The 19,143-nt window shown below is 47.8% G+C and overlaps 7 protein-coding genes across 7 annotated transcripts; 3 read left to right on the forward strand and 4 right to left on the reverse strand.

Annotated features, from left to right (window-relative positions):
- Positions 1-100: 100 nt before the first annotated feature.
- BDR25DRAFT_212576 (uncharacterized protein) lies at positions 101-1,455 on the forward strand (the record flags this gene model as incomplete). The annotated part of the gene is made up of 3 exons (XM_033684720.1): positions 101-253; positions 301-910; positions 962-1,455. The coding sequence occupies 3 exons, from the start codon at positions 101-103 to the stop codon at positions 1,453-1,455; spliced, it is 1,257 nt and encodes a 418-aa protein (XP_033552698.1).
- Positions 1,456-4,467: 3,012 nt separating this feature from the next.
- On the reverse strand, positions 4,468-6,897 carry BDR25DRAFT_350134 (uncharacterized protein; the record flags this gene model as incomplete). Its single annotated transcript, XM_033694648.1, has 13 exons — positions 4,468-4,479; positions 4,537-4,575; positions 4,724-4,764; positions 4,813-4,933; positions 5,501-5,539; positions 5,566-5,831; positions 6,042-6,097; positions 6,248-6,316; positions 6,434-6,489; positions 6,535-6,586; positions 6,639-6,678; positions 6,707-6,771; positions 6,848-6,897. 13 exons carry the CDS (start codon positions 6,895-6,897, stop codon positions 4,468-4,470), a joined length of 906 nt encoding a protein of 301 aa, XP_033552699.1.
- BDR25DRAFT_391274 (uncharacterized protein) lies at positions 6,695-9,420 on the reverse strand. The gene is made up of 8 exons (XM_033698139.1): positions 8,996-9,420; positions 8,780-8,939; positions 8,552-8,628; positions 8,436-8,516; positions 8,365-8,398; positions 7,230-8,326; positions 7,024-7,184; positions 6,695-6,982 (listed from the first exon to the last, which is right to left on the reverse strand). The coding sequence occupies exons 1-8, from the start codon at positions 9,061-9,063 to the stop codon at positions 6,951-6,953; spliced, it is 1,710 nt and encodes a 569-aa protein (XP_033552700.1). The 5' UTR covers positions 9,064-9,420; the 3' UTR covers positions 6,695-6,950.
- Positions 8,703-10,196, forward strand: BDR25DRAFT_89111 (uncharacterized protein). The gene is made up of 4 exons (XM_033699200.1): positions 8,703-8,780; positions 8,840-8,896; positions 9,014-9,847; positions 9,903-10,196. The coding sequence occupies exons 3-4, from the start codon at positions 9,138-9,140 to the stop codon at positions 10,003-10,005; spliced, it is 813 nt and encodes a 270-aa protein (XP_033552701.1). The 5' UTR covers positions 8,703-8,780; positions 8,840-8,896; positions 9,014-9,137; the 3' UTR covers positions 10,006-10,196.
- A 3,096-nt stretch (positions 10,197-13,292) lies between these two features.
- BDR25DRAFT_350138 (uncharacterized protein) lies at positions 13,293-15,012 on the reverse strand (the record flags this gene model as incomplete). The annotated part of the gene is made up of 10 exons (XM_033694649.1): positions 13,293-13,422; positions 13,482-13,529; positions 13,685-13,735; positions 13,764-13,888; positions 13,928-14,089; positions 14,158-14,354; positions 14,445-14,545; positions 14,581-14,672; positions 14,735-14,883; positions 14,913-15,012. 10 exons carry the CDS (start codon positions 15,010-15,012, stop codon positions 13,293-13,295), a joined length of 1,155 nt encoding a protein of 384 aa, XP_033552702.1.
- Positions 15,013-15,344: 332 nt separating this feature from the next.
- BDR25DRAFT_278584 (alcohol dehydrogenase GroES-like domain-containing protein) lies at positions 15,345-16,930 on the forward strand. Its single transcript, XM_033687688.1, has 2 exons — positions 15,345-15,844; positions 15,892-16,930. The coding sequence occupies exons 1-2, from the start codon at positions 15,421-15,423 to the stop codon at positions 16,659-16,661; spliced, it is 1,194 nt and encodes a 397-aa protein (XP_033552703.1). The 5' UTR covers positions 15,345-15,420; the 3' UTR covers positions 16,662-16,930.
- A 65-nt stretch (positions 16,931-16,995) lies between these two features.
- BDR25DRAFT_278587 (Dihydropteroate synthase) lies at positions 16,996-18,817 on the reverse strand. The gene is made up of 3 exons (XM_033687689.1): positions 18,348-18,817; positions 18,088-18,296; positions 16,996-18,040 (listed from the first exon to the last, which is right to left on the reverse strand). Exons 1-3 carry the CDS (start codon positions 18,792-18,794, stop codon positions 17,059-17,061), a joined length of 1,638 nt encoding a protein of 545 aa, XP_033552704.1. The 5' UTR covers positions 18,795-18,817; the 3' UTR covers positions 16,996-17,058.
- Between the last annotated feature and the right edge of the window lie 326 nt (positions 18,818-19,143).

Below are 19,143 nucleotides of genomic sequence, written 5' to 3' on the forward strand. Positions count from 1 at the left end.
GAAGCACGCGCTCAGTGCATCTAGCTGCAGGTACACGTCTTTGAGATTTAACCCGGTACAGAGACATTGGAGAGCCCCTCCAACACGTTCCACTCGCACAATGGCTACCTCTTCAAAAGTCCACCTCTCGCCGTCGCAGCAGCCCGTATTCTATGTGCCTGGGATAAGCTCTGAGACTGCGGACGTGACGAGCGAGCTACTGCAGGAGAACCACGAGAAGCATCACATTTTCTTCAACTACGCTGGGTTCCATGTATGTCTTCAGAATAACATGTCACGTGATTGCTGACTTCACAATAGAACCATATCGTCCACCACCTCCTCACCCTCTTCGCCCTCAATGCCACGCCCGCCGAGCTCAGGCAAGGCTGGGATGACAATGTGTCCTATCAACGACCGCCAGTGCCGCTCAAGCAGTCCATCGTCACGGACATGCACAACCCAAAGAAGTACAAGACGTACTTAGGCAGTGAGAAATACTACCATGACTTCCTAGTCTTCTTTAAAGAAGAGATTGACCAGAAGGGCTGGCAAGAGGTGCTAAACGAGTATGTATTCAAAGGGGATGAGCGGGCTGACGATATGCTCGTGCGCATGTTTGGTGGCATCCTTCACCCGATCATCCACCTTGGTTTCGGCGTCGAGTTCCAGCAGCCTGCAATTATTGCAGAGGCTTTAGCACAAGCTGCCGTTCACGATAACTGGGAGGCGTCACACTTAATTGAGAGTGAGAAAGCGGCCAAGGCCTACAGTCCAGATGGCCGATCCGACACAACCATCATCCAGCTCTTGGGAGAAATTTACGCAGATACAAAGCGGGCTTCCGGCGGCAGAACCAAGTACGCAAGTCAAGTACATGTCACTGAGGAGAATCTTGAAGAGAAAACGGCAGAGATGATTAATGCAGCTGGTGAGCTTTCAAGCGGAAGCATGCAACTAGTTCTTGGCTGACCTCTGGCAGTATACTTCACTGGTGCCGCACAACATCCGCCCAATCAGGTCAAATTCGACTTCTGGAACATACACGCCCTAAATCTCAGCATTTTCTTCTGCTCATTCTTACAGCAGCCATGGCTCTCAACTCGCAACAAAATCCGCCTCCTTGAATGGAAGATCCGCATCGACTTGGCCATGTATGCTTCTCCACGCCCCCCTAAGCTCCTTCTCAACGAGATCACCAATTACAAGTCAAAGAAAGATTCGTCGTGGGAGGATATCTTTCAGCGCGTAAAGACCTACCACGACGACGGACATGCCTGCAAGCTTGTGCGCGCCCTTGCAAATGGCGAACAAGTTTGCAAAAAATACGAGGGCAAGGACGGATTCGTCATCAAGGGCGATATGTGGAGGAAGCTGGGCAATATGGCTATTGACAGTGTGGAAGCAGGCTCACCGGACTATGTTCGAAGCGGGGCCTGGTCGAGTGTACCGTTGCGTGATCGATCAAGTCTCTGAAGAGCTGATTGAGTAATACCCGCTTCTTGGGAGGGTGTCCGGCGTGAGTAGTTCCACTACAACGCCCTCGACCCACTTGTAGAGGCTCGTGTGGAAGCTTTTTAGCTGAGAAGTCTCATAAGAAGAATGAAAGTGGAATTGATATCGAAGAAACGTGCGACACGTTCTATGTATTGGTATTGTGAAGTTCTAGGCGTCAGTGAGTTCGTGAGACAAGGCGTGGAGTTATGGCTCGCTCTCTCGAACGTTTCCGTAGGCTGAAAAGCAATGGGGTCCTTGAAGAATCTCTGCTACGAATAGCTCTGCTGATGTTAGCGTTTAGCAGGTACAAATGTCTATTCCTGCAGGCGATGGAGTAAGTGACCGATTATTTTGAGGTTCGATCGACCCTTGACAAGGTCCCCTCAGCTTTGCAAGAGGGTCTTCCTAGACCATGGCGACTTGTCACAAACCGGGATTTATCTATCACCTACATATCCGGATTATAGTGTTAGATGTGACTTACTAGAGTCGAGCCGCAATCGGAACGCTTCGCAGACCCCAAAATCCGCGACCAGCGTGTGAATTATGTGAGCAAAGAGTTCGGTGGACAGGCCGGAAAGTCCCATAGCAAGCCACTGTTGTTGCCATATTTGAGGCTGTGGAATTTCGAAAGCACTACGGTTGTGGGAACGCGACTTGGGGTATCTATTGGTGGGGAGAAAGATACGAAGTCTGTGCGGTCAAATTTCTGCGACCCATGCATGTAACTGTTGTTGTTTTTGTCGTGCAGGATGCTGAGGTGGTTTTGCAGACCTTTAACCTTTTTGGTGGTGTTTTAGGAATCCGCCACCTAACGCCACACCCTGTCAGCTATCTAACTACCCGTGCGATAGCCTTGACTCCTGATACCGACGTCACCTTATGTATGCAACACAAGATAAGTATTCCAATCATCTTTTTATATATTTGCTGATTAAGCAATTTTAGCGCTCTGGGCCCTTCTGAGTTTGTTTGCTTACAACTATCCCCCCACCCGGCTCCAAGCCCTGTATGGTACCTAGATGGCCGTCGCTGAGAATCAGTTATAAGGCTTCCCATCCAAATATTCCCCACTCTCACCGCTTACTACTAAGTACGAAGTTTCCAGAGCGACTAGAGCTCGTATTCGAAGAAGGAAGGGATCCTTTCGGACTCGGCCAAGGAATTGGATTCCCGAGCAACACATCGAATACGAAGTGAGGAAGGAGAGCTAGATACCCCTGGCTATAGCGTTAGTGGTTAAGAAAGTCCGCTGTGGACGGACTCGGCTCGTACGTAACAGGATTAGATGCCATCGGAGGTTGCGTAAGGAAAACACCCTCAACGACTCCAACACTACCACATCATGCGAGTTGAAGGAACGTACAGCCTTAAGAAAGATTAATCAATTTTGCTATACCCTGTGACTAAGCACAACCTGGAAGTATTCGCGGATGGAAGTGTTCACTTGCAAGGGGCACGAGTTATGAGAGGAGTCATGTATTGTGGATTGACGGTTCGAAGAGCTCTGTGATTTATATTGTAGCGTGGGACACAAAGCCCAAAGTTGATTAGGCAGCCTATTGTAGAGCCCTCCAGCTAACAGGAAGTAATCGGTGCTGTGTCTCGGCCAGCATCCATCGAGGGAGCGCACTAACCGCAAGACATACCAGGCTGTATCTATCAAAGCCCCCGGGCTACCGGTTTGAAAACATATCTCGGATACCTCACTCACAGACTGTGCTCTTCATTCATGAAAAAAAACGTCAAGTACTTGGACATTAAGCCAAATAACCTGCTAATCGGCAAACGTGAAGCTTGGGCACTAGCTAAGATCAAACCAACAGATTTATATAACCGACTGTAGGATCACGATGCGTGCAATTCTGCTTCCGAGTCCAAAATAGACTCTCTGATGTCTATTATCTGAATATATGTTGCATGTCAGGTTTTTCTTTAAGAACTAAGCAGGAAGTCATGTTTACAGAGAGGCTCCCTAGCCCCTGTCTAGGGTGCTAGCGTAGAAGCAAATTACGAGGTGCATTAGGACGAGCAAAATATTCTAGATGGAGATGCTTGCTGGCAGTAACTCCCAAGGAAGTCTAAAAGCCAAAGCCATGGCGTTGTAGCTTTCCTTAGATAAATATTAGATATACTCTGGTATTAGATAGAAAACACGCATCTGAGCGGATTGAGCTGGCATAGGCATCAATTAGTGAGCGTATACAGATCCAAGCAATCATATATTCTACATAGAGTTAATATATCCCCCTTCAGCTAGTCAAACTATAATCTACCGGCTGTAGCTTTATCAACCCAGCAACCTTCGTAAGCCAGTGGGGAAATATATACGGCTTTCAAGCCATCCCGAATATGAAACTAATCAACAGCGTGGCCAACAGTACGTAGTACGTTACGTTTGAGCTTTTTTCTGCCAGTAACTTCTTAATTTAGTAGTACTTTTGTACGTAAGCAGTAAATTAATTAGCAAGTACGTAACATAACAGTAACTTCTTAAAATCCTTATACTTTTGTACTTTTTGCAAGAAGTTTTGTTAGTCTAGGTTAAAATTATTCTAGGAGAAGCTTTTTAGCCTAGATAAAGTCCCCTCCTCCTCCTTATTGCCCTCTGTCTCTAGCTTGTTAGGACAACTCTAATAAGCAGGAGGATTAGGATAAGGCTGTACGCCTGCTGCAATAGAGGAATTAAGACATCTAGCTTATTATAACAATTAATAAGATAGGCAATAGGTTAGCAAATAAGCAGGTATAAGATAAAGAGCTTTTCTAGGGCAAAAGTTAACTATTTTTATAATTATTACTCTAAAACGCAACCTAAAATAAAGCTTCTAACGCAATAGCTAATAGGGTCTAAAAACAGGAGGGAAATCTCCTAAAATATAACCTCTCTAACCTGTACTACAGGACGTACTTAGCAATTCACTGTACAAAAGTTACGTCTCACATTTTAACTACTTTTGTACTCCTCACGTGATTACTACGTTCACGTAGTTACGTTACGTACTACGGACTGTTGGCCACGCTGCTAATCAAGCGTAGGCACAATTTCTCTAAATATACCGTTTTGATAAGCTCGCGAATGAACAGCCTTAGAGAAGACTACAACGTGGGTTCCAGTAATATAGCTAAATTTCGGACGAGTTATTTCATTGCATCAGGCTTCATAGGAATTAAATGTTAGAAATGACATAGTACTTTCTAGGTTAAAGCAGACAATTATTTTTCTTAATCCTCGTCCTATTCTTACCTCGTAGATAGAAGAGATTTGAAAGAGAAAAAGAATCTCCACTGTTAACTGGAAGTCAGCATTTGTAACGCTAGTAGTAAGAACTGGACTACTCAGGGCTTCCAACGAGGCGTAGTACTGTACGATTGAGCGATTTTGAGGCCTGTATGAGTGAGATATTGTGTACGTTCGTACAACAGGGAGGAGGAGAGGTAGGTGTACGTATTGTAACTGTTACGGCTTATGTGATCTGTACAAGTAGTATAATTTAATTTAAGTACGCTGTACTCTAGTTAAAATGGCTAAGATAATAGGTCTCTAGAGACGCAGGATTAAGGCCTAATTAACTATAAGATAACTAATTCTCCTCTAGGTGCTCCCATAGGTGCTGCGGTAGCTTTAAGTTATTAGGTAAGAGCTCTCCATCAACACTATCCTTATGCTCCCTTAGTAGGTGTTAAACAATATGGTTATAGCTATCCACCACTGCAGCCTACAAGACCAGTATCTAATTAACTAGATAAGGCCTGTAAGGCGCAAGGAGTGCAGATAGATAACTCTGCAATAGAAAATAGTTAGTAAAAGACACTTTTAAGACAGCAGATGGATAGAGTAAAACACTTAGAAAGAGGTTTAAGCGTCCCCTTAAAATATTTAGCTAATCAGAACCCTAGAAACTTCCCTAAAGGCTTCCTGCAGGCCCTCTGCTCGCCAGCCCTCCTACTCCTCCTAAATCACTATACAAACTTCCTAAAAGGGTAATACAATCCGTACTACGTACCGTACCTAGGGCATCACTAAACGTACGGTGCGGCTTACAAACTCGGTACGTTCGTACTGAACACGTGACCGTTGCGGTTCACTTTGTACGGACCGTAGTACGGCCAGTTGGAAGCCCTGGGACTACTAAGCACGGTATTAGGATCATTTTCATCGTAGATATAGACATGCCGTCCCAAGGACCAATTGCATAGAGGAATAGTGGAATTTTGCGGCAGATTTAGAAGGTTGCAGCTTTCGGGCGGAGAGCCTGACTGTAAGGCATATGTACTATTCTGCATGCAAATCAACTGCTGGCTGATCATTCGTATCGTTTTGGTTGTGATGGAGGAGTGGTGCGGGCCCCGTCCTTACACAGACGGTGACAGACGTTATAGAAGACGACGACCAGTAGGCGTTAGCACGCGAAGATTTCATAAAGTTGGTACGTAGGCAGATAGCAAGCGGCAGTTAGAGGCTTAAAAATTAGTAAGAGAGGATGAAAAGGTAGGTGCAGAAGCTGGAGACAGTTCAAGGAAAGAAGTTTAAAATAGTTAGACAGGTATAAGAGAACGCTAACCATATGAGGCTGGTCTGACTGGAGCCTGAGCAAGAGCCGGCAAACTCATTAAGGGCCTGAGGCAGCATGAGGACTAAAGCAGCTAAGTATAATCATGTCTTGCCTTCAATGCACTTTACGACGCTATTTAGTAGTAGTAGTAGTAGTAGTCAGGATTTATTTCAGTGCCATTCACTTGTTAGTATTTTGAATGGAAACGCTTCTACTCCGCACTCTTCTGATTTAAGCTAGGGGTGTGTGCTTGCAGTAGCCACGAACGACTTACACGATAGTCACTTGTTGCCAAGACTTACATCTTTTTCATTGTATATATCCCCCTAGGTACACTCCTTTAGCACTAACGCGGAACATAATTAGAGCAACATAACTAGAACAGGCCTTATTACCTAGACCCCTTGTTCGAATGCAATAGATCGTCAACAAATGAAAATACCCGTCCTGAATTACTCTGAGCACGTTCTCAAGATACAGCTAGAGCAGATGTCAAATCTACGACAGAATACTGGATTCCACCCTTATCGGGCATAATCCCAGCAAGCTGTTCCCTGGGACAAGGTTATTTGATTCACGTGCTGTGACGCATACTAACGCGCTGACCCCATCGCACATTTGTAGTTGAAGCTAAGGTACGGAAAATCTCGCCAGAGAATTCTATGCCTACACACCATCGTGATAAATGGAGACCTCTAGAGACTGGGTCTGATTCGAGATGGGAACCTGCGTCCGCTTGCTATCTACTAGAATATCGTCAAGCAGTTTAATAAACCAAGCTCAATCTATTCATATTCCATAAAACATGCTAATACAATATTCCCGTCATGCACCAGAAGTTCAAGTCAGGATGTAGATTCCCCATATTAGAAGGCTAGCTTAGAAGACTAGCTAGTGAAAGGAGAAGCCAAGAGACTCCTAGTGAAAAGTCTGGTATTCAGTGCGCCAGCCTATCCAGACCCATTGAGTGGTAAATACCAGTGTCATTTACCCCGTGCATACATGTAAACACCTTGTCGCCAGGAGAGAGATGGTTCATTATCAAGGCCGTCAATCCCAGAGCGAACGATCACACCCAGTCCCATCATAAAGTGCTGAAGCCATAGGATGAAGCTGAAAACCCAGTATGAAATGAGGAAAGCCAGACAGCACCTAATGCTCGAGAAAGTGCACAGTTTTGCTCCGTAGCCTCTTCACTGAAAATTGTGATTCTCATCGAGGATACGTTGGAACTCCACACGCTGCTTTCCAGCAAGACTGGTAGCATCCGGCTCTTCACCTGGTGACAAATAATGCTCCTCCAAGTTAAGCTCCGCGCTTCCCAGGAAGGCGTAGAAGCCCTCAAGCACATCGAGCTTCAGGGCAGTGCTCTCCTCATCGTTGGCGGAATCGTGCCAATGCACTGTAACGGTTTTGAGCTCCGGAGCGCGCTTGAGGATGCCGATGACGAATTCGGCGCGCTGTCGTAACATGGCTTGGTATATGCCCTCGAAAGCCTCGCTTGCGCGCAACCAGGCAGAATCCCAGACGAAGGTGACATCAACGCGTCGGATATTCTCGACAGGGGATAACGGGGCGTCGGTGATTTCGCCAAGGGATTCCTCGAAGAAGGATGTGTGCGCAAAGCTCCCGGTGGCATCGATACGCAGGATGGCGACGTCGTAGTACCAGTCCATGGCCTCGCGGCTGAGCTCCTTGCAGGTGAGCAACAGCTCCAGAGTCGGCGGGCAGTGGGAGATCCGCATGAAGTTCGGGATGTGGCGCCATTTGCGGTGGGGTTGGATGATCGGGCCCGGGACAGCCTGGGTGGTGATTGCCGTGTTGCCGTCACCGGCGAGACCATCGCCATTGTCGTCGCCATCAGCAGCTTCGTTGTCTTCATCCTCAACGATGTTGTCGTCCTCTTCGTCCTGTTCGTCATCGTCCTCCTGGTCATCCTGATCCTCGTCATCGCCAGCGTCGGAATCAGGGTCGCTATCGTGGGCGGCGACCACTCGCGGGGCGGGGCCGTTGGGATTGCTGGCAGCCAGCTGGGCCACGCGCTCCGCGATGTCCTTCCTCTCAAACCACGCGCGGAGCAGTTTCTTAGCAGGCTTCGAGCGGAGTGCCGTGAACTCAAAGATATTGTGGCGGAGCTCGAGGGGGATTGACATGAGCGATGCAACGTCATCAGCGGCGGCAGCTGGGCCAGCCGTAGTGGGGGAGGCCATTGTCGGGGATGCCATCGCAGGCGGGGGGTGGGTTGGAGGTTGTTGGGAAGAGAGAATAGGAGGGCGGAGGTGGTGTGGAGAAGTCTAGGGCAGGTATTTGGCTGGTTGGGACCTTAAGAGACGCCGGCCGTCGTGTTCCCAAGGCTGTCTTGCTGCCTGTCCGTGGGGACGGAAGGAGCCTCGCGCGGGGCACGCTGGTGGCAGATTGGTCGTGAAAATAAGGCCAAGCTGAGTGAGTGAGGCAATCCCCGCCTCAAGAGTAGCTCCATGGCATCTATAGAGGACCTGATGCGGTGGGGACGCGTCTACATGGTGAAGTGGGTGAAGGTGAATTGAGTCGGTGAGATGGACGACCACGTGACGCTGACGTGTTCCAACTCGGCTGACTTAGCAGGAGTGTGGCATGTTCATATGTTCATACACCACTTATCGCGAAATGTTATGAGCAATGATCTAATGTCTTAAATCTCATTCTTGGAACATTGAAAGCCTTAAGAAGACTCAAACCCCTCCCACCTAATGTGGCATATAACTAACGGTGGGTTGGTCAATAACAGCTTTGGCGTGCTGATAAAATTCTATTAATTCAAGCAACAGGTTCAATGGCTTGGGGCGACCTTGATTACGTTCCGCGATAGGTGCTAACATACACAGGTAGGTTGCCATGCGCGCACCTGGCTGTAAGTTTGGTAGCATACTGTGCGGGGATCGACGAGGCTTGTGCGAGACGCCGTACATCAACTCGTACATCACTAATACTTAACGCAATAGTCAACATCGACTAGAGGATTTGATACCAGTATTTCCAATTCTCCATTCATGCACAAGCGATATCAGAATCTTCAATCGATCTCACAATTCTCATCTTAGCTAAAGCCTCACCTTCACCATCTCAATGACCACCCCAAAATCTCAACCAACCATCACCCTCTACCGCGGCTGGGACTCCCCTGGGAAATATGTGTGGTCACCCTTCGTCACAAAACTCGAATTCCGGCTCCGCACCTCCCACCTGCCCTATTCCTGCGCCGCTGGCTCCACCGCCTCTGGTCCCACAGGCAAAATTCCTTACATCTCACTCTCAACTCCCGGCCGCCCAACCGAATTTCTCGGCGACTCCAGCCTAATCATGAAGCGGTTGATGGAGCTCAACTTACTACACGACGTTAACGTGAAACTGGAACTCCAGGGCGGGATGAAGGGCGTGGATTTAGCAATTAGAGCGTTAATGGAGGATAAGTTGTATTTCTATCACACGCACGAGCGCTGGATTATGAATTACTATACTATGCGTGACCATGTGCTGGGGTCGATTCCATATCCCGTACGTGTCGTTATAGGGCTTCTTGCGTATAGAAGGAGTGTGAGGAAACTACATGATCAGGGAACGGGGCGTTTCTCAAACACTGAGATTCGTGGGTTCATTAAAGAGGTTTGGGAGGGGATTAATGGATTGTTGGTTGAGAGTCGGAGGAAAATGATGGAGAAATATGGGCAGAGAGACAGTGAGGGGGGAGATTGTTTTTGGATTCTGGGTGGTTCGGAGCCGACAGAGGCGGATGCGAGCGTGTTTGGGTTTGTGGTTAGTGTTTTGGTTTGTGATGCGTAAGTTCGCTTTGCCTTTCCTGGGGTTCCTGCCAGGTGAGCTAATATTTTGCAGAGGCCCTGAGTCGAAGAAGTTGGTTAGGGGGTTTCCGGTGGTAGTAGAGTATGCGGAGCGGCTTCATCGGAGGTGGTTTCCGGATTATGAGATGTGGGATTAGGCGGCGCGGTTGGAATAGAGTGTGAGAAACGAGAAACGAAAGCGCGCCTCCCTGAGCTACCGAATGCTGGCCCCCCTAGTTCTGAGTCCCAGTTCTCTGGCTTTGGGTAGTACTGTTTTTGTGTTTCCTTTTGAATTCCTCCTTGGTGCGTATACCTGTGACCTGCAATCTCCAGAGGATCTTCTGCTTTCCTAGATCACAGTCAGCAAAACAGAGTCGAGGACTAAGCGGCTTCATACGTACTCTTCTTCACTCAACTCTTTCCACAATTCCATCCACATCTTCATTTTATCCAACGACGATTTCAGTCTATCCTCCCAAACACCATACATAAGAGCGGACCAGGGGTTTTTCCAGGTGCTCTCCCAAGGCTCAGCGTGTAACCTCCTCAGAAGGCCTTCTACTTTAGCCATCTCTTTCTCCGCTTTCCCAAAAGCAAAACGTGCACCGCGGCCCTTCCTAGGTTTGCTTTCTTTAATACCCTCTTGTCTCTCTTCCCGCTGACGTTGCCGCAACTCTGCTTCACCTGCTTCAATGGCATTTCGTGTCTCTTCTAGCTTTCGTTTCCGAAATTCTGCTTCGTTGTACAGCGATGCCAATTCGTATCGCGCATGTCGCATCACAGAAACTCGGTAGAGAATGCCGACAGCAAGCACGTACGCAAAAGTCAGAATGCCGATGATGTTTCCAGTCATGGAGAGTGCACTGTCCTGACATGGCGGGCACACCGAAGGGTTAGACATCTTGGCTGGTGCTAGGTATTGATTGCTCGATGGGTGTTGGTAGAAAAACAACGGAAGTCAGGAAACGTCCCGAGGATATCACAAAACGACTAGGCAGCAGCTAGACTGTTCTGCATGCATGTAACTGCACGATTGCGGAAGTGCAGTTTACCTCACTGCTTCGAGGACCAATCCGCTTTCCATCGCCGATCCCCCGCTCGGTCTCTTCAGCTAATTGCTATTCTGTTTGCGCCACGAACTTCAAAGCTACCACAGGGCCACTCTACAAAATCTCTGAAACTCTCATTGCTCGCCTTGTTTTCTAGCCTGCCATTTTCACTAGTGCTGAGATCCAGCCTCAGCCTCGTTGGACGACAGTTGTCGCGAATATCAATACCGCTCGGGTCTTTTTTTTTTTAACCGGTTTCCAGTGTCAGCCATATTTAAGCCTTGAGGTGAGAGAAATAATAGGCTAAAGTGAACGTTTGGTCTTTGTCTGAGCGCTGCCCAGCAGATAGGCCTGCGTTTATAAACGAGATAGAATTGCCCAAGGAGATGAGAAGAGTAGTCATGATAATGTAGCAGAAGCAAGAAGATGATAGAGGGAGAAAACACAGCTAGGTAGAATATAAATGAGAATGAATTATGGAATTACGATCCTGGTAGCTTGTTTGAGGTTTGTCGAACACGGCGGAGAGGGAAACGAGGGTGCACACTGCATAACGTTGCATGCCTACGTGGAAATGTCCCTTTGAAAGTTAGGCGTGTGGATTCGAGGGAGCAGTGCCGAAGAGACATCCATCATATGTTAACTTTCCCTTCCTGGTGAGTCCAGACCGGTACGTTTTGCTGGCATGTTTTGTTACGCCACTAACCTGAGTCCACGTGTCCACCAGTAGACTCTTACACTAACGCGAAAAGGGGATTTTAGCTTTCCACTAATGCATGATCACCAATGGTCTTTGAGAACGCAAGTCGGAAATTTTTTTAGATGGCTTGGACGATTGGTTGCTCTAACTGACTTAATCAACTCACAAATTCGCACTAATCCAACGCTGTCAGGCGCATAGCACGTTTGATTATTTCTCTCTCTTCACATATGGAAAGGTAAAGGTTCACATAACGCTAACCAAATTAGCTTTCGCTTCACCTAAACCGTCAAGGTGTCTAATTGACCGGGTTAGGACGACTCTGATTGACCAAATCAGAAATTGTGTAGTAGTCTGTCCTGGTAAGCCACTGTAGGGCCGTCACCGGAGCGGTTTAACAGACTTAAAACAATCATCCACAGTTCTAGGCAAAAACTCAGTTGTTGTTAGCCCCACCTACTAAAAATGTAGCATATATTCTAATAGCGAACCTAACAAAACTATAATTGCTTAAAGATATATCTGGCTATTAAAATGCGAAGTATTGTGTGTAGGGGCGTTCTGGTGGATGCCCTTCATGGTAGCAGACTTTTGATATGCAAGCAGGGATACGAATGGAGCGGCTATGATTGGCTGTCTATCTAGCTGTTTGCGCTTGGTGTTGAGCCTACCATAATACTGGCCCAAATGCGAAGACATTGATTCGCTGAATCCCATAACCTCAGGCCACCGCATGTTCAGATCAACGTCCAGTCCGCCCGACAGCGCTACTATTCTCTATTGACGACGTACTACTACCCGATCGGGTTAGCGCTCGGACAGATTCCGACCACGTATAATCAGATTGAACAGTCAGTGCTTAACAAGCAATTGCCATTAGCTGAGACCGTTAAACGAGATCACATTTTACACCCATCAGTTTGATTCCTCCACCTCCCTAGTCTCCTTCCTCTCTTGCTCCTTGTTCCTGAGATCTCCTACCCAAAAGTGTACAGCCCAATTAGGGCTTTCCGCAGCGTTAGAATCATCAAATCTAATCTAGATTGAGCAGATATATCAAGGGTGGAAGAAGGAGATTTTAAAGGAACTTGATTAGGCAGCGTTTCATCTTGTTAAGGTAATGATGTCTATCTATCCTCTTATCATAATATCTCTATCTAACCCTAACGGACATGAAGGGGTTTGGCACCGTTAGAACGATCTCATTGAGTTTTACAATTCACCGACAGACAACTGTTTGATGCTTTTTACTGTTCGCGCATTAGCCTTTGTCTGGGTAGGTTGAGAGAGTGTACGTGTTGGAATCGAAAGGTAGGTGCAAAAACCAATGCTCCCCTTAAAGGCATTTGTTGTTATGACAAATGCAGAAACGGATTGGGGGCCGTGGCCTTCAGGTGTCGTAGTATCGCAATGTGGCGATCGATTCTGGCGGTGAGAGAGGAAGAATGAGAATAATTTGTCTTTGCCCGTTTGTGCAATATTAAATATGGATAGTAAATTAAGTAAAGAATACGGTAAGATAGCCATTGAGATGGCTATATGAGAGATGGGATGACAACTAGATACCCATGAAATGCCCTTTTAAAATTTTATATAAACCCGACAAAGCAATCTTCCAATTTTCCGAGAGCGGTGTTCCGTTAGGAACATGCCATAGACGTTTCATTCACTACAGTCATGAGTGGGGAAGGTACGGTCAATCAGGAGGGAAGAGCCTGATTCTCTGGGGACCTCTAGTTTCGGCAACTAATGTGCCGGGAATGGAGATGACCGGTTGAAAAGGCTCCGTCTTAAGCCTGTCATCTTCATTATCACCACAGCTCTGTCTCATCGTGACCACAACGTACACTAACTCAGACGTTATCCTGAAACGTCCACAAACTACCGAGTTATTAGTGCATCGTTAGCCGTCAGTCTTCCCTTCAGATCTACACTCACCATTCATCCAAGTCCTTATCATCCGGTTCTAAATTAGGCACAGCCTATACGCTTCCCTAGGGTATCCCATGCCCTTCCTAAAGCTACCAGCTAATCCCTAGCTACGCATTGCAAAAAGCTAGTGGGGTGCGCAGCTTGCTTATAAGGTACATTAGATCAGAGAAATGGAGCAGTTGGCGTTCAAGGACGATAGCGAGTGTCCTTCATCATTTAATTCTTCGCCCCCCACTGCGAAGGTAACTCGTTTTGTGACGGCGTAGATGTACTAAAAGACAGAAAATCAAAGAGCGAGATAGACACAGAAGAAGCCAGGGCACTTAAGATAACACTGAAAGCGAATATATCTGACAGATTCTACAATTACCTAATACATGGGCTTCAGGGCTTTTCCACATTGGGGTTTCCGACTTGTCTTCTCATGGTGGCGTAATTATCTGCTACATAAGCGGCATCTTCTAGGTTAGCCACTTGTGCAAAGGAAAGGGAAATCACGCGGCCATTCTCTTCCCGCTCAATTAAGGTGTTATCTGCTTTGGTACCGCTATGAACGATATCCTTGTCATGCAGGGCCACAATTCCTCAAATGACATTTCTCAATATCTGTTGTGCGATGAATAGAGAACCTGTATTAGAGTAAAGTACAGGAGGCGGTCCTTCAAATACTTGTGTGCAAACACGGAGTGTTCAGTAATGGCGTCGTTCAGCACTTGCACACAGGGAGCATCGAAAATATCTCGGAAGCGCGGCACGTCAACCTTCCGAACATTCCTCAGAGCATACTTCAGGCGCCCGGATTTAGGAATCATGATTAATGGGCGTGCTAGGGTGAAAGGGCAGGGGCTAACGTAATGTACACTTTCCTAGCGGCAATCAGTCTTCCAGAAGGAGCCAGCCGCTCAGCAATATTGACGGCTGAACTGACCTATGAATCGGGCTGATCCAGACATTGAGAAATTGTGCGGTGTGGGTGGTAGGCGGGCTGTTAGGAAGTCACACAGAATAAGGCGGGGCCTGAGAAGGAAGAGCGTGGCGAGTATTGATGAAACACAAAACTAGTGGAAGGCTTTGTGAGGCGTCTAGAGAGGAAAGTGGCGATAGTTCGACTCCAAAGGTTTGCCCCATGAAATGGCCCAAGCGTCTTCCTCCAATCACAGCCCACCCTCGCCGCATACTAAGTAGAGGGGATGCCTATAGAAGCACCGGGCTTTGTGTAACAATAAGGGGATGAGTGGTCCGTATAAGACGAAGGAATTGTTCAAGGAACAGCATGTTCCCTTCTGATATCTGACTAATGACAAGTTTCTGTTGGCGGAAATGTGGGAAGCGGACTCTCCTGAGGTAGCTCAGCCCTGTCCCGGGAAACCCAGGAGCTATTCACCCCAAGGTCGAGAGGTATTCAAGTACATTAAATTGGCCCCCTCCAACAATTTAAGGACAGCTTTGTATAGTACACAAGAGACAACACTGAGACCATGCATCACGCCCCAACATAAATTCTATTCGTATCGGTGAATTTTAACTCCTAGATTCTCAGATCCCATCGCGACATTACCGTCCCATCCGATGGAAACCGCGCTGACCACTTTACAGGCTGAAATCTTATTCCAGTATCTCATCTCACCCAACAACTCTTTTTGGGAAAAAGGGCGTAAAACCCAGAGCCACATGAGACTACGAAATAATACCAATGAGGCGAAGCAAAAAGGCGTAGCCCACGTGGAAAGGAAATGTATAGGGTATCCACCGGTGTCCTCCGACGGTTGGTAAATTATAAAAGAGTGAGTTTATTCCAGACGACAGCCAGTTAGTTCATCAATCAGTCAGAAGAGTCAGTCATACTATACAAGGTGCTCACATATCAATACTACTTCGCCACTTTTTCTAACATGTTTCCCGTTACCACCACCAAAAAGAACATACCAACAACCCCACAACCCCCCACGAACAAAACAATGCGCGCCGTGATCTGGGAAGGAAACCCCTTCCAGGTAAGTGTCCAATCGGTCCCCAAACCCACTGTACAAGCCCCCGACGATGCCATCATCCGCGTCACGACCGCTGCAATCTGCGGCTCTGATCTCCACACCTATCGCGGTATCTTGGGAAGCACGAATCCCCCCTGGCCGCTCGGCCATGAAGCCATCGGATTTGTGACCGAAATTGGATCTGCGGTGCAGTTTGTGAAGGTTGGAGACCGCGTGATCGTACCGGATTCCCCTGACGATGGACATTTGAATGTCGATCCTTCCATAGCGTCAGTGATTTCGTTTGGGTTCGGATCAGAGTTTGGGAATTTGGGCGGCTGTCAGGGTCCGTATTTTTTGCCCTCTAGATGTAGCAAAACTGACGAAGCACAGCTGAATACGTTCGTGTCCCCTTCGCGGACCAGACACTCATCCCCATTCCCCACTCTCCTGCCCGAGAACTTGACTACCTCCTCATATCAGACATTTGGGCAACAGCGTGGGGCTGCCTCGACTTTGCCAACATGCAACCAGGCGACACGGTTGCTGTTTTTGGCGCAGGACCCGTCGGTCTCCTATGCGCCTATTCTGCACTTCTGCGAGGCGCGACGAAAGTCTACTCGATCGACTACGTCCAAAGTCGTCTCGACAAAGCAGCCTCGATTGGTGCCATTCCAATCAACTTCACGCACTCCAATGCCGCCCAGCAAATCCTAGAGCTCGAGCCCAATGGGGTGGATAAGAGCTGCGACTGCTGTGGCTACGAATGCGTCAACGAGAATCTCGAACCCCAGGAAAATGCTATCCTCCGAGATGCTATTTCCGTGACAGCTGTTGGAGGTCGTATTGGGATTGTTGGTCTCTATACGGCTCAGACTAAGGCTCCTGGGCGCCCGAATGCAGGCCGTATTGCTCCGACCATCGATTTTCCTGCCACGGAATTTTTCTTCAAGGGTTTGACGATGCAAGCTGGGGTTGTGGATCCGAAACCTATTGCACCAAAACTCGTTGAGTTGATCAAGAGCGGAAGGGGAAGGCCGGGGTTTGTGGTTAGTAAGGATATCGGGATTGAGGCGGCGCCGGAGTGGTATAGAAAGTTTGAGCAAAAGTTGGAGACGAAAGTTGTTATTCGGTTTCCGAAGACTAGAGACGAGAAGCTGTGAGCGTAGGTTAGTACCGTTGTGGAACGAAGTTAAGAAGCAATAATGGCTGTGGGAGTAGGCGCTCCATTTTAGACCGAAAGTGAATTCCAGACGATGATACTACAAACATTCTAGCGTGCTTGTGTGAGGATACTGGGTTGAAGACGTTTCTGCGAGTAACGCTGGCTATGGACGTGTTCAGAACCCTATTTGGATAACCGCGTTATCATATTGCTTCTGGATGGTTGGTTCCGCGTCTGGCGATGTTTTGAAGCGTAAAGGTTCTTTTGGGAGATGTTGCCTAAGTGAACAATTCATGAGCAGCTCGACCCACTGTCAGTTCGATCGTGGTGCTGGAGATCTTAAGATACGGATAGGCCAACTATAAAACTTGAAGATATTAAGAACGGTAATCTCGCTACACTCGCCACACAGCATCCGCCATCTTCACGACCTGGCCCATCTCTTCCACATCATGAACTCGAATGATATCCGCACCCCCTTGAATAGCAGCAGTGACAGCGGCCGCAGTTCCCCAAGTTCTCTCTTTCGCTTCTTTGACGCCCGTGATCCTGCCCACAAACGCTTTCCTGCTCGTACCGACAAGCCACGGAAGGCCATGAAGCCCAGGGTAACGGCGGAGCTCACTTAAGCGACGGAGGAGCTCTAGATTGTGTTCTTGCGTTTTCGCGAATCCAATTCCAGGGTCCAGGATGATACGCCATCGACGAATTCCGGCTGCTTCGGCTGCTTGCACACGTTCTAAGAGTTCCCGGCCGACGGTCTCGACTACACCGTCAGGATAAGAAGCATGCCTATTCATGGTTTCGGGGGTACCGCGCATGTGCATTAGGCAAACGGTGCATCCAAGATGGGCGACAGTGGAAAGCATGTCGGTGTCCATCAAGCCTGCGCTTACGTCGTTTACCATGTTTGCGCCAGCCTGGATAGCTGCTTCAGCCACGCTAGCTCGGTAGGTATCTACGCTGATGGCAGTGTTTCTGGCTTCTGGTATGGATCGAATGAGTTTGATGGTAGGACAGACGCGAGATAATTCCTCTGATTCTGAGACTTGGATCGCCCCTGGTCGGGTTGATTGCCCCCCGAGATCAAGAATAGTAGCCCCAGCGGCGACGTGAGACTTGATAATATTGGACAGAATGTTCTCATCGATGTTGTAGTGCTTTCCACCATCTGAGAAAGAATCTGGAGTTAGATTTATAATAGACATAATTCTCGTATCACGGGCTGAGTGATATGCGGATATTGGTGGCAAACTTGGTGAAATAGGGGTGAGTGGCGATATTGGGGTCTCTAATGGCGGTAGCTTCGACAGATGGTATCTAAAGGTCCCCGCAGGAAGCGAGATATGCGTAGGCAGACACCTTTCGGGGATCATCCTACTCCAAAATCAACACGATGTTCGTTGTTTCTATAAGATACATACTCGCATAGAGGCCGAAGAACAAAGCCTCTCTCCAGCATGAGTGTGTGGGGAATCTGTAGCCTCTCGTCTGAGAATACTATTTGGTCATAGAGAAGAATATCAAGGTCGATATTTCTGGGTCCTTTGTCAATTACCTTGACACGACCCAGCTGGTTTTCGATAGACTGGAGCTTGTTGAGAAGCTCGATCGGAGGCAACGATGTCTCTACCTAATATTCTCTTTAGCATTTGAATAGGGAGATGAGGGTGGCAGAGCTCACTTCGCAGACTCCATTGACGAATTTGTCTTGATTGAGAACGTACATTGCCTGCGTCTCCCAGAGACTGCTTGTTCTTAATATTCGTATTGATCCACTGGCCTCCATATCTTGGCATGCTTTTTCGATCATTTTAACCCTGTCACTCAGATTGCTTCCTAAAGCAATGAAAGCACGATGCTTCATTTTTGCACCTTGATGAAGGCTTCGGGTGCAGTGCACCCCGGCATTAAGAGGTTTATCCAATTTCAAATCGGAAAACGAAGGAGATGCCGAAGCGGGACGAAAATGTTCACATGGGTTTGAGACTGTGCATGAGAATGATGATGATTTTGCGCCATTGAAATGTCTGCGGATGCTTCGGGTTCCTCCGATCGAGATTTTAGGAAGTGCACTAGAAATCTTCAAAACTAGAGCGGTCAGATTCGGCGCACATGATCGTCCAGCCATAGAATGGATGAGATCAACGAATGTAGAGGGGTGTGCAACTCGAATCAACTCGGAGTCGGAGAAACGTTAGAAAGTGCCAAGATTCTCATTCCTCGGCTGTGCCCTATTTAGGTATAGCCGGAGTTCTCCGTTGCAACAGCCGATGGCCTCTTGATTGCCTGCGCCCCTGGTTTCCTAGCTGTTATTTTAATGCTTAGAAGACAGTAAAGAGAGGACCAGAAAAAGAAAAAATCATAAAGAAACAGCATCCAGGACTCCTGAAAGTTCTCCGCCCCCAAGTTCTCCAGAAAGAGCTCGGCAGCTCCCCAGACGTGCAGACGCATGATCTCATGGTTTGTGGGGGCGCGCT

Source organism: Lindgomyces ingoldianus, assembly GCF_010093535.1.
Source record: "Lindgomyces ingoldianus strain ATCC 200398 unplaced genomic scaffold BDR25scaffold_4, whole genome shotgun sequence".
NCBI lineage: Eukaryota > Fungi > Ascomycota > Dothideomycetes > Pleosporales > Lindgomycetaceae > Lindgomyces > Lindgomyces ingoldianus.

Excerpts from the sequence above, each read along its gene's own strand:
- BDR25DRAFT_278587 (XM_033687689.1), bottom strand. The coding sequence starts at position 18,794 with ATGGCTGGACGATCATGTGCGCCGAATCTGACCGCTCTAGTTTTGAAG. Across the intron at positions 18,297-18,347 it reads TCGTCAATGGAGTCTGCGAA|GTAGAGACATCGTTGCCTCC; the intron begins GTGAGCTCTGCC and ends AGAGAATATTAG. Across the intron at positions 18,041-18,087 it reads GTTCTTCGGCCTCTATGCGA|GATGATCCCCGAAAGGTGTC; the intron begins GTATGTATCTTA and ends ATTTTGGAGTAG.
- BDR25DRAFT_89111 (XM_033699200.1), top strand. The coding sequence starts at position 9,138 with ATGACCACCCCAAAATCTCAACCAACCATCACCCTCTACCGCGGCTGG. Across the intron at positions 9,848-9,902 it reads AGTGTTTTGGTTTGTGATGC|AGGCCCTGAGTCGAAGAAGT; the intron begins GTAAGTTCGCTT and ends AATATTTTGCAG.
- BDR25DRAFT_278584 (XM_033687688.1), top strand. The coding sequence starts at position 15,421 with ATGTTTCCCGTTACCACCACCAAAAAGAACATACCAACAACCCCACAA. Across the intron at positions 15,845-15,891 it reads GAATTTGGGCGGCTGTCAGG|CTGAATACGTTCGTGTCCCC; the intron begins GTCCGTATTTTT and ends GACGAAGCACAG.
- BDR25DRAFT_391274 (XM_033698139.1), bottom strand. The coding sequence starts at position 9,063 with ATGAATGGAGAATTGGAAATACTGGTATCAAATCCTCTAGTCGATGTT. Across the intron at positions 7,185-7,229 it reads GATGAGAATCACAATTTTCA|GTGCTGTCTGGCTTTCCTCA; the intron begins GTGAAGAGGCTA and ends CTCGAGCATTAG. Across the intron at positions 6,983-7,023 it reads TGTTTACATGTATGCACGGG|GCTGGCGCACTGAATACCAG; the intron begins GTAAATGACACT and ends GGGTCTGGATAG.